The sequence below is a fragment of the Arctopsyche grandis genome, chromosome 1 (assembly GCF_051622035.1).
Source record: "Arctopsyche grandis isolate Sample6627 chromosome 1, ASM5162203v2, whole genome shotgun sequence".
Classification (NCBI taxonomy): Eukaryota; Metazoa; Arthropoda; class Insecta; order Trichoptera; family Hydropsychidae; genus Arctopsyche; species Arctopsyche grandis.
The window spans coordinates 20,936,361-20,948,163 of NC_135355.1; the positions used below are offsets into that span (position 1 = coordinate 20,936,361).

Genomic DNA, 11,803 nt, shown 5'->3' on the forward strand with positions numbered 1-11,803 from the left:
GAGACACGGGCATACTTGCTAGTTGCTAAATTCAAATAATAAACAACTACACCAGTAATTAAATTATCATGATAATCTACGTATGTATATTCGGAAGTTTCTGCATATCGAATGATTTTTTGGCATTGTGATGATCCAATTTTGGGCTTAAATTATTGAATTTCAGACAAGTATACAAAGTATATGATATTTTCAATTTAATAATTACATTTTTACTTTAACTATTTGAAAACACTGATCAAACAATCATTCAATGCAATTTAAATGGTGAATGTTACATATAACCTTGAATTTATCCTACATTCAATTTGATAGCATCATATTTGTAGATATGTATGTATGTACATATGTATATACACAAAAGTACTCTGATGCTAACAATATTTTTAGTATCACTTATTTGTCTGGAAATATAATATATGTACTTCATTAGGTAACATTATATATAACTTTGATACGGGAATTTAAAATTATGCTATTATTGATACTGGTCAAAAATAAAAAAAGTGCAATAAATATTATATTTTTGAGTATTTTCCCCTCCACTATTAGGGGGGGGGGGGGCGAGTCCTTTCGTCAGATTGTCAACAGCTTTAGTATGACTTACTGGTAAACGGACTACTAGTCACATGTGAACCAGTCACAGGACAACCGGTCGCTCTAAATCGGTCACACGTGATCAGCCGTCACACTAAAACTGGTCACGAGAAAACTGGTCACACCCGAAAATTAGTCACGAAAAAACAGGTCACACCCAAAAATTCGACCAATTTTTAATTTTTGGGTGTGACCAGTTTTTTCGTGACCAATTTTTGGGTGTGACCAGTTTTAGGGTGTGACCAGTTTTCTCGTGACCAGTTTTAGTGTGACGGGTGATCACGTGTGACCGATCTAGAGCGACCGGCTGTCCTGTGACCGGTTCACATTTGACTAGTTATCACCGAACCGACTTACTAAGTATAATATAACGACGACTAAGTATAATATTTCCCGTACATATATAAGTAAATCTGAAATATTTATCAGTTTTCAAAGAAGAATTTAATAAATTTTCCCGCCAAAAAGAATTAAATTCAAAATGGGCACCACAATAGAGTCAGTAGACATGAACTATCACAGTAGTGGAGGGGCATTTTCACGTGGTGTTGGATGATAGCCAGCTTGTGCGTGCCCTTGGAGTTGGATTTGTAGTTTGCAATCTTCAAATGGTCACTTCCTCGCCAACTGCCGTGCTTCCCTACACTCCAACACTTCTCATCCCATCTGGTGAATATTGCATATTATGTATATCAGCTGTCATCACATAACCTCTTGCACTGTTGCATCATCTGTCAAAAATCTTGCAAATCACATACTGTACGAAATATAAGGGGTTATGCATTGCATAAGTGAATTAGATTGTCTATATGTCTTCAAATATGCTGTGAAATTTGTAATAATAGTACATTATTTTCATAAGAATTGTAGTTTAAAAAATGCATCTGAAAAGGACATTGCCAGCCAGAGAGATGTAATTATGTATATACATTTCTCTGTTGCCAGCTTAATACGTGCCTATTCGGATATATTAAAAATTTTATAACACAGATTGTCGCTTGTGTACATAGATATCATATCACAGTTTAAAAGTATCCACGAACCATCATTTGAGGAAATGTGTGGTGTTTATATTATTTTAGTTTGTTATTCATTCTAACCAATGCTGATTTTTATATCTCGTTGTAGGAGAATGTGGAATTAATCTGTGATACATATATTTTAATTTAATCTCAATAGTTTAACGTTTTATTCTTAAACATTAAATATGTCTAAGATTATCTTATCGCTCGCTTCCTTCGGTACAAAAATTGTGGCCTTCAGCAATAGACATCCAGTATGTCGAGGAATGGTATCTTACGGTGCTATATGGCCGACTTCATGCTTAATACAACAAACGATCAACGGCAAACGATGGGGTGAGTGTTATTGTTTTAACTGACACAAAAAAATCCTTGAATGCGAAAATATCCACCAAAGGTACATTATTGAAGCTATGTATATCTGTTTTTATTTTATTTATTTTTTCAACCTATTTTAGATACCTATGATTGGGGCCAGTGTGGGAGATTTGCGCTTTATGGGTCATGTTTTACGGCACCGACACTATACTTATGGGTGAGACTTCTAACCAAAGTTTATCCAAAAACGACTTTTAAAGCTGCAGTTATTAAGGTATTTATTAAATGATTAAATTATTATACAATTATTTGGTTTCTGTTAGTATTCATTTGGTTTATATACTCTCAGGCAGTTGTAGAGCAAGTGTCTTATGGCCCCAGCGCTATGATATGTTTCTTTTTTGGAATGAGCATTTTGGAGGGAAGGAGTATAGAGCAATCCGTTGAGGAAGTCAAAGTTAAATTTTGGCCTACTTATAAGGTATATTATTTTCCATATATAATAGGTATAATATTATACTTATATTTGAATATGTAGTTAGCCTCTAAAAATTATCAAGTCCGTTTTAAGTATGTACTGGATGATTTATTTTTTTGTCTCATTTTTATTTTTATGAAATTGAAATTCGTTGCATGTAAGGTTTTTTAAAACGTCATATAAAACGAAAACAGACAATATTCATATACATGTGTATGTATGTACATGGCAGAAAAACATGTTTTCTTCTATAAAAAAAAGTGAAATATGTAGACATGCTAGTTTTTTTTTTAGTATTATGCACTACATATTCAATTTCATGAAATAATTCAATTTTTTTCAGGTTGGTTTCTTCTTTTGGCCAAGTTTCCAAACAATAAATTTCTATTTTATCGCTGAAAAGAACCGAGTACCATTTGTAAGTGTGTGTAGTCTTGTTTGGACAATTTTCTTATCATATATGAAACAACTTGAAGCTGATAAAATTGCCAAAGAAGGTTTATTAATTAGTTGATATAAATTTTGTGTTTATTTCGGATATTAATGATGTTTCACTAACTAATGTGAATATCTTCCGATTTAAATGCGAAATTTAAAAAAATTAGACAAATTTACACTAATGTATTTTTTATTTATTTCAAATCAACATTCCATAGTTGATGTTTGATGATTGTTATATGTTCTATGAAAATTGTTTTATCTCTGTTAGATGTTGTATAATTAAAAAAAAATATATATATATATATGAATATTGTTTTATTTTACAAAAAACTCCATTTCGCCAATTACATATGCACATGTGCATACATTTTATTTTTATATTTACATACCTACATCATATATGCCATGACAGGATTTACCCCAAGGCGACGCATATGTTTAGATTAATTTTTGTACATAAGTACTAATAATTTACAATATGAAATTGCATATATTGACTTAAAACTTATATAATTGAAACATGCGTTTTTTAAGTGGCAGTTTCTGCTACTCATCATGAAAAGATATTTTTTTCGTCGATTATAGGTTTTATGTGATAACATTGTGTGGATTTCTTTTGGTTGCCATAGGAATAAGTGATTGCACAACACTGAGTTTGCTTTCATTGATTGGTTTTTGTGCGACCGTGATAACAAATAATTGGAATATCTTGTTATAAAATTATTTTAATATGACTGAGCAACTTAAATTTATTATAACTGAGTTAAATAAAGAACTTGGAACCTCGTATGATCTCATAAAGTTTGATTCTTTGAATGAAGTTCAGCATCTGCAGGTACTAGTCGATCTTCTAGCAAATCTGGATGCTGGTCAAAAGGTAATGACTAAAAAATATTGCTTTACATATTTTTTTGAAATGTTTATGTAAATTAAATAATGCTTTAATTACTAGTTTGATGTGAATGAGGAGGAACCAGAGTCCATCTCGGTGAAGTTGTTGGATATGATACGAAATGTAAAATACAGACCGGATGTCGGAATTGAAATATCACTTTTCCGTAAAAATCTCCTTACAGGAGAACGTACCACTATATTTTCGATACTTGAATGGCTTCTGAAAAACAGTAATCAAGTAAAAAAAACAGCATATTTGGCTAAGTTTCTCATACGACCAGATATACCAAATGATATATTAGGAAATGCTGATATGGCAGAGCTTCTTGAAGTCCATGATAAACTGGTCGAAGAATTCAAAGAATCGCATAGATATACCGCTTCAATGGAACATAACAATCCATCAGAAGTCATAAATGACATCAAAGAGATGGCGATGGAGAGGGATATTGGTAATTAATGTTTTTAATGAATAATTTTTGATTCTTTTTTATTCTCAAATTCAATTTAATTTTCAGTAATTAAGAGATTGGAAGTGGCACAGTTGAATCTTTCCGATGTTTCAAATAAAGAAACAGTTTTGAGTACGGCGAAGAGTATGAGAATTCAACAAGAAAAATCAAAAAAGCTCACATCACAAGTAATATATGTAAATACTGGAATATTTCAACAAAAAAATTGATGTTGATTTAATAATAATATTATGTTTTAGTTGTCAGAACAAAAAGAAAAACTGAAACGAGCATCTGATCAACTACAGCGTAACCTTGGTGTATTTCGTGGACAAACGTCGGCACCAAGAGCTCCCGGTGATTTAATCCAAAAATTGAACGAAGAACTCAAGGTTCACTCGTTTGTATAAAAAATATAGCATTGATACATTCAAGTTTTGGTCTTCTGGAATTCAATTTTTATTTTATTTAGGTTAATGAATATCTTGCTAAAGATAAATTGCCGCAGGAACTTAGTAATGTGAGACGGGATGTTGAACTTCTTCAGAGTGTTCACAGCTATGGACATGTACAAAGAGAGAATCTTCTTCAAATACAAGAAAAAGTAATCTACAAATGAAACATATTGATTTCAGTAATTCATGCAGGCCGTATAATTACATTGTTGAATTTTAGATTGATAATGTGAACAAAGACATTGAATCGTTGGTGCAAAAAAAACTAGCACTAACAGATCCTCACGATGATAAATTGGCCCCATTTAGACATCAGGCGGCTATTATTAAGCGTAATAAGGAAGCTGTTGCTGAAAAATTGGAGGAGTTGAAAAATGAATTTCGAGAGTTGGAAGCACAATTGTCTGAAAAACAATTGCAGGTCTATAATCATAGTACTTATTTACATATGACACGAACTTTTAGTGCAAACAGTTATCAAAATGACTTATTCACAGGTCCAAAAGCTACTTGGCGATACAGTTTTAAGGGGCGAGGAATTAAAAAAATACGTCAATAAATTAAGAACCAAAAGTAATGTTTACAAAAAGCAAAGATCTACCCTATCTTCTTTGAAGGTGATTCATTATTTAGTAAAAATATTAATATATATATATATATATATATATATATATATATATATATATATATATATATATATATATATATATATATATATATATGTATGGTATGATACTAAAAAAATATTTTTTTACTAGACAGAGGTTGGCGTATTGTCTAGAACTTTGGAAATTTTACAAACAAGAGATGCGACACTTGAATTAGCTCTTCTTAACCATAAAAAGTTGAACATAAATTTAGATTCAAGCGATATTCATGATGATATTGATACTGATGATCTTTCAACAAAAACTCCACAAGAACTATCTCAGGTATAAAATGCTACTACGTAGAGTCTACGTCGTAGACCATGTTTAAAAATGAAAAGGTGAAGTTACAAATGGAATTTATTAAGTTAATTAATTTTGCAGATAATCGTTCAAATTTCTGGTAAGTTAAATGAGGTAAAGCAAGATATTTTACCAATTTCTAACCACCTAAAACCTTTGAAAGAAGAATATCAACAATTACAACAACAACATGATCAGAAAAAAAGAGTGTGTTTCAATTACATTATTTTATAAAAAAATTGATTTAATTTACTTCTTATATTATTATATTAAATGTTCATTTTCAGGTATATGATTCAACATCAATTAATTTAACATCGCAAATGGAACCATTAGATCAAGAAGTCGCTGATTTACAAAAGAAATTGGAATCGAAAGAAGACGAATGGAAAGTTTTGCGGCAAAGAATTGAAAAAGCTGAACAATTGCTAAGTGTTATTGAACAAGAAAACGTATCGAGGAATATCGAAGTTTCAACACCAAGACAGCCTTCGCGTTTAGAAACATTACAAATGCAGATACACCAACAAGAAAAACAAGCAGCACTATTAAAAGAGGTATAATATAATTTTTACTGTATTAATGAAATTTTTTGTTTTTGAAACGAATGTAATTAACGTTAATGAAAATTTTGTTAGGAACAAAAGTTTGTAAGTGAACGGCAATCTATGCTCGGAGAACAATCAATGATGTGGAATCATTTATTAGAGCTTCTTGAATGTAAAATTCAATGCATGGATGATGCTGTGGATAAACAAGGCTCGGTCACCATTACAAAACAATCTCAAACTTTAATTTTGTAAACGCAAATTTGAAATGATTTTTTTTTAAATAAATTGAGTGTGTATGGAATTATTTTATTTTTTCATTTATATATTGAGAAATAATAGTCAAATTTATTTTTGACAAAACTGCATATAAGTATGTATGTATAATTAGTAGTAGTCGATACACGAAAAAAGTGTTTAAATGAAATTAAAATTATTACTATAAATCTGAAATTATTTTTTGCATAAAAATAATACTATATCACTGAATAAATAATAAAAAAGCTTGTGAAAATGACGCTCAATAATAATAATAATAATTAAAAGTTAGTCTAGTGATACAATGTTTATATGCAGTATTGCGTCAAAGTTTAGGATCGTTTTATGTGAAATTTTGTTTTATGTGAAAGATGTTCACAAACCAAGTAATACATATATAACCATGGCAATAACGACGAATCTTTGTAAAATAAATGATATTTTAATTTTTGTAAGAGTTTGTAAGTTAGGATTGTATACACATCGATCTTATTTTGGTCCCAATATTTTTTATAATTTTAAAATCTAGTTAAATACTTTAAGTGAAATCAAGTATTCTCTCCATTTCATCTTTACTAACCTTTTCTTAGTTCTGAATCGATTTTGTCGTCTGACGAAGTTTGGGTTCTTATCCGATCGTTTTCAAACTTTACCATTTTGCTCGGTTTGGTCATTTAATCAGGGGCGGATCCAATAAATTGACAAGGTAGGGGCCATTCACAATTTGTAATACACATATACAATTTTTTCAATAATAAAATGTTTAATCAGTTATAAAATTATTATCATAATTTGTAAAACATTATTTTGACTGAATTATAAAAACACACAATACATAATTTTGATCATGTAATTCTCTAGGGAGGGGGCCAATAGCTCCATACTTCCCTCCCCTTGGATCCGCCAGTGCTTTCATACATACATATGTAAATCACTTTCGATGTAAATCACATATGTATGTATTCGGTCTCCCTCACGGGGCCGAAAGTGAAACGTCCGAAAACGCAAATATTGGAAAGCAAAGATCAAAAATCGAAAGATAAAAAAAGGGTGCATGGTAAACGGTACTATGTATATAGAATATATATGAGTGGCATGCGGTGAAATTATCTCTCTTTTTGTCATACAGCCTTGTTTAATGTGCGCGCGCAGAATACGGGAGGAAAAGCCTGTTCCTCTTGTTCCTATTGTATCCTGCTCGCGCAAATTAAGTGAGTATGTACGACGGGGGGAGAGACCTTTTTTTATCTTTCAACTTCAGATCTTTCGATTTTCGATCTTTGCCTTCCGATATTTGCGTTTTCGGGCGTTTCACTTTCGGACCCGTGAGGTAGACCCGTATGTATTATAATTTCCTTTTCACAGACGGACAGGCGATATATGAATTATACGTGTAGTATTTTCTTGTGTTGCGGCCAAATGTAAAAGTGGTTGTCAATTGTCACGCGGCCACAAACATAACCTCGGAGGGCTCGTGTCAGCTATCGTTTGCGTCCATGTATTTTAGTGTTTAATATCATGGACGAGGACGAAGATTTGCCAGGATTCAACATCGATGGTGGCAATGAAGATGACAACGAAAATGCCACCAAAAAGACATCGAAGAAGAAAGGGGGAGGCTTTCAATCGATGGGATTTTGCGCTTCTCTTCTTAAAGGGATTAAAAATAGAGGTTATAAACTTCCAACGCCGATTCAACGTAAAGTGAGTATATTGATGAATTATTATTTATTTATATTTAAATGAAATCGCAGAAACCACTAACCATCAATTTATTTCAGAGTATCCCATTAGCACTAGAAGGTAGAGATGTTGTAGCGATGGCTCGCACGGGTTCAGGAAAAACTGCCTGTTTTGTTCTTCCAATATTGGAGAAACTTCTTTCTACCTCGGGAAGAACGTCCTCAGTTAAAACAGTTCGAGCACTTATTCTGACTCCCACCCGAGAATTGGCTCTACAAGTAAGTTGCAGATTAAATTATTGTCATTGAAATAAAATATTTCTACTAAATCGTGTTATTATTTCAGACTTTGAGATTTGTAAGGGAATTAGGAAAGTTTACTGGTTTGAAAGCCAATGCTGTTCTTGGTGGTGATTCTATGGAACAACAATTTACGACGATGCATTTGGGAAAACCGGATATTATCATTGCTACTCCTGGTCGTTTTTTACATCTTTGTGTTGAAATGGATTTACAGCTTTCTAGTGTTGGTGTGTAACATTTATTCATATGTGCATATGAATACATACATATATGTGTTCAATTTACATATAATGTATAATTTTTATTTGATGAATTTTAGAAATATTAGTGTTTGATGAAGGCGATAGACTATTCGAACTTGGTTTTGGTGAACAACTTCGTGAAATTTTAGCTCGTTTACCAATTTCAAGACAAACTTTACTGTTTTCTGCAACATTGCCTTCAGCACTTGTTGAATTTGCAAGAGCTGGATTGTCGGATCCAATTTTGCTGCGGTATGTATAATACTTTTTATTTTATGGATTCTTAATTTTTTACTTGTATTTTAATTTTGCTATTTATTTAGTCTTGATGTTGAGTGGAAATTGCCTCCAGCGTTGTGGCTAGGCTTCATTTGGTGCCGAAGTGAACAACGAGAATCTGCTTTACTTTTACTGCTCTCCTCATTATTAACGAAGTCTTCACCTCAAGCTGTTGTTTTTACTGCTACTAGACATCATTGTGAATATTTACATCTTGTAAGTTAACTTACTCTTTTACATATGTTTCAGATAAATATTGATTTTTTTTAGAATGTATCTAATGAATCCTTTGTAGATTTTAGGCCGTGCTGGAATTAATTCTGTGTGCATATATTCTGGGTTAGATAGTTCTGCTAGAAAAATTGCAGCTGCTAAGTTCACATCACGTAAATGTGCTGTTTTACTTGTAACTGATGTTGCAGCCAGAGGCTTAGATTTACCAGCCTTGGATACCGTTATAAACTATCATTTTCCAGCAAAACCTAAACTTTTCGTTCATAGAGTTGGTACGTTGATAAATATTTCTGTTGCATTGATTTAATTTATTTTTATTAAATTTATGGTAGAGTATTTTCTATATTGTGTTAAATTTTAGGAAGAAGTGCTCGTGCAGGACGATCTGGTAGAGCAATATCATTAGTCACTGTTGATGATATTCCTCATTTGTTAGATCTGCACCTGTTTCTTGGTTCTAATCCCACCACGGCTGATTCTCTATCGCAGACAACATTTGGCAAAGAAAATAAAAACTGTCCATCGGGACTGTGGGGTTGCCTTTCATCTGATTTATTGGAAATGCGACAGTCAGATGTTTTGCTATGGCAGAATGAAGCCACAGATATTGTTAATACACCTATTTCTTGAAGTAAATTAATTTTATTACTAACATAAATGTATTTACATATTTTTATCAATTTCAGACTGAAATGCATAGAGTGTGTCGGAATGCTTGGGGTCAATATCTTCGCTGTCGTGAAACTGCATCAAATGAGTCCAATAAACGTGCAAAGCTCTTAAAACCACCGAATAAAGTTCATCCATATTTTTCTACCAATAAAGAAACTGCAGAAAGTGCTGCAACGGATAATTTGATTTTGGAAATGAAAAAATACAGACCCAAAGGAGTGAGTGTTTATATAGATTTTTTTTTATGATTTTTTTTGTCTTTATTGATGAGTTCTTTTTTTTTGGTTTAGACAATTTTAGAAATTGGTGCTAAAAGTGATGCCCCCAATTATTTAGCAATGAAAGCTAAACGGCTATGGCATAAAGATAAAATTATACCAATTCAAGAAGATAAACCTGTGACCACAAGTACACAAGCGCTTGTTTTGGTAAGTTTATTTAAATTTAAATATATTATGTGATTTATTTCAAAATGCTCTAGAAACAGAGTAAAAGTTTGAAATTTGAAAATTTTGTAGCATGAATCAAACGATGAAACTAAAGAAGAGGATTTGACTGCTGCATTTTCAACAATAATTGGAGGTCATACAAAATTTGATGCGAAAAAGATTTATAGTAAAAAGAAAAAGAAAACGAATGAAGTTGTTAGAGATCCTAATTATATTCCACATGAAGCAAGTGATCGTCACACTGAAATGGGGTATTAAATCAGTTAAAATTTTGAATTCTGTAATTCTAAAAATATTTTTTTATTAAATTCTTATATACTTTTTAGGTTGGCTGTTAATTTTGGAAGTGAAGCACAAAAAGCAGAACTGGAATTGGCCCCCGATACTCACGAAGACTTGAGAAAAGGTCATCAACAGTTAAAGTGGGATCGTAAAAGGAAAAAGATGGTTCACGTTGATCCTGTAAGTTTCCCTCTTTGTATTTATTAATAAAATATTTTTTACTTTTACATTACTGTTCATATTTGTTTTAAGGACGGCGGACGGGGTAAGATGATTCGCACAGAATCTGGTAATCGAATTCCAGCATCATATAGAAGTGGACGATATGAAGCTTGGAAACAAAAATACCATCAAGCTGAAGACAATGATGACGATGATGAAGATGAAAACCAACCTCGTCCATTTACTAAGCTGGGTATGAATTTATAATTTAATTTCAAATATTAAATTATATTAAATATATTAATATTGAATTCATGCTATTTTTTTAATATTATTTTTAGTTTCCGAGTTCAGGCCGCGCTGGGTTAAGCATAACGAAAAACTTGCTTTGAAAAAAGCAAATAAGACTGGTAGTGAATTGAAAACCAACCAGCAAATTTTGAAAGACAGACTTAAGAAACAAAAGATGAAGTCTAAGAAATCAAAGGGGAAAAAAGTGAAAGGGGGCCGTGGGAAAAGACGTTAATGACACTCATCTGTAAAATAATTTATATGTGAATTGTATTTGTTTTATAATAAATAATACAATATTTTAGTATAAAAATTTTTAATCAATATATTACATATATGTAATTAGGTATACATTGGACAACTTATTTGAACTCAATTATCAATATGTAGTGAGAATCTTTAAATGAGTGGTAACAAAATAGTTTAATTTGTTCTGTGTTAGCAAATTATTCACATATATTCATACATATTTCTATATACACTGAAAGTAAATTTTGAATCATTGAAAACCCGAATTAAAATTGATAATCCACGTATAATTCGCCAAAAAGATAACGTATGATAATCTTTAATAAAAAGCTTGATAAGAGGTGAATTACCTGAACCTTATATTTTTAAAAAGCTCGACATTAAAATAAATCAATTATATCTCATTCAGAAGATGAGAACTGTTTTATCGACTTTAATATTGTAGATAGTTTTTTCAAATTTTACACAAGTGGTTTCGACAAATATCTAGCTTTAAATGACAAACAAATTGTTTTTGGCCATAAGTGGATTGACGACGTGTACGA

General features: G+C 31.5%; 3 protein-coding genes across 3 annotated transcripts; all 3 read left to right on the forward strand.

Moving 5' to 3' along the window:
- Positions 1-1,128: 1,128 nt before the first annotated feature.
- LOC143912566 (mpv17-like protein) lies at positions 1,129-3,162 on the forward strand. Its single transcript, XM_077431858.1, has 5 exons — positions 1,129-1,266; positions 1,726-1,955; positions 2,078-2,211; positions 2,287-2,418; positions 2,759-3,162. Exons 2-5 carry the CDS (start codon positions 1,805-1,807, stop codon positions 2,927-2,929), a joined length of 588 nt encoding a protein of 195 aa, XP_077287984.1. The 5' UTR covers positions 1,129-1,266; positions 1,726-1,804; the 3' UTR covers positions 2,930-3,162.
- Positions 3,163-3,499: 337 nt separating this feature from the next.
- Positions 3,500-6,462, forward strand: LOC143912559 (intraflagellar transport protein 81 homolog). The gene is made up of 11 exons (XM_077431849.1): positions 3,500-3,733; positions 3,809-4,202; positions 4,269-4,390; positions 4,463-4,594; positions 4,675-4,806; positions 4,878-5,078; positions 5,155-5,274; positions 5,416-5,589; positions 5,689-5,814; positions 5,895-6,164; positions 6,246-6,462. The coding sequence occupies exons 1-11, from the start codon at positions 3,587-3,589 to the stop codon at positions 6,408-6,410; spliced, it is 1,983 nt and encodes a 660-aa protein (XP_077287975.1). The 5' UTR covers positions 3,500-3,586; the 3' UTR covers positions 6,411-6,462.
- A 1,312-nt stretch (positions 6,463-7,774) lies between these two features.
- Positions 7,775-11,317, forward strand: LOC143912578 (ATP-dependent RNA helicase DDX54). Its single transcript, XM_077431869.1, has 13 exons — positions 7,775-8,117; positions 8,195-8,374; positions 8,442-8,625; positions 8,718-8,892; positions 8,964-9,135; positions 9,215-9,425; positions 9,515-9,762; positions 9,840-10,043; positions 10,116-10,253; positions 10,344-10,525; positions 10,601-10,736; positions 10,809-10,971; positions 11,060-11,317. Exons 1-13 carry the CDS (start codon positions 7,932-7,934, stop codon positions 11,242-11,244), a joined length of 2,364 nt encoding a protein of 787 aa, XP_077287995.1. The 5' UTR covers positions 7,775-7,931; the 3' UTR covers positions 11,245-11,317.
- The last annotated feature ends 486 nt before the right edge of the window (positions 11,318-11,803 follow it).

What these genes read in the sequence shown, in the direction of transcription:
- LOC143912566 (XM_077431858.1), top strand. Translation starts at nt 1,805, where the DNA reads ATGTCTAAGATTATCTTATCGCTCGCTTCCTTCGGTACAAAAATTGTG. An exon ending in TTAAAGCTGCAGTTATTAAG is followed by an intron (nt 2,212 to 2,286) that starts GTATTTATTAAA and finishes ATATACTCTCAG; the next exon opens with GCAGTTGTAGAGCAAGTGTC. An exon ending in AATTTTGGCCTACTTATAAG is followed by an intron (nt 2,419 to 2,758) that starts GTATATTATTTT and finishes AATTTTTTTCAG; the next exon opens with GTTGGTTTCTTCTTTTGGCC.
- LOC143912559 (XM_077431849.1), top strand. Translation starts at nt 3,587, where the DNA reads ATGACTGAGCAACTTAAATTTATTATAACTGAGTTAAATAAAGAACTT. An exon ending in AATTGAACGAAGAACTCAAG is followed by an intron (nt 4,595 to 4,674) that starts GTTCACTCGTTT and finishes TATTTTATTTAG; the next exon opens with GTTAATGAATATCTTGCTAA. An exon ending in CTCCACAAGAACTATCTCAG is followed by an intron (nt 5,590 to 5,688) that starts GTATAAAATGCT and finishes TTAATTTTGCAG; the next exon opens with ATAATCGTTCAAATTTCTGG.
- LOC143912578 (XM_077431869.1), top strand. Translation starts at nt 7,932, where the DNA reads ATGGACGAGGACGAAGATTTGCCAGGATTCAACATCGATGGTGGCAAT. An exon ending in CCCGAGAATTGGCTCTACAA is followed by an intron (nt 8,375 to 8,441) that starts GTAAGTTGCAGA and finishes TTATTATTTCAG; the next exon opens with ACTTTGAGATTTGTAAGGGA. An exon ending in ATTGTGAATATTTACATCTT is followed by an intron (nt 9,136 to 9,214) that starts GTAAGTTAACTT and finishes AATCCTTTGTAG; the next exon opens with ATTTTAGGCCGTGCTGGAAT.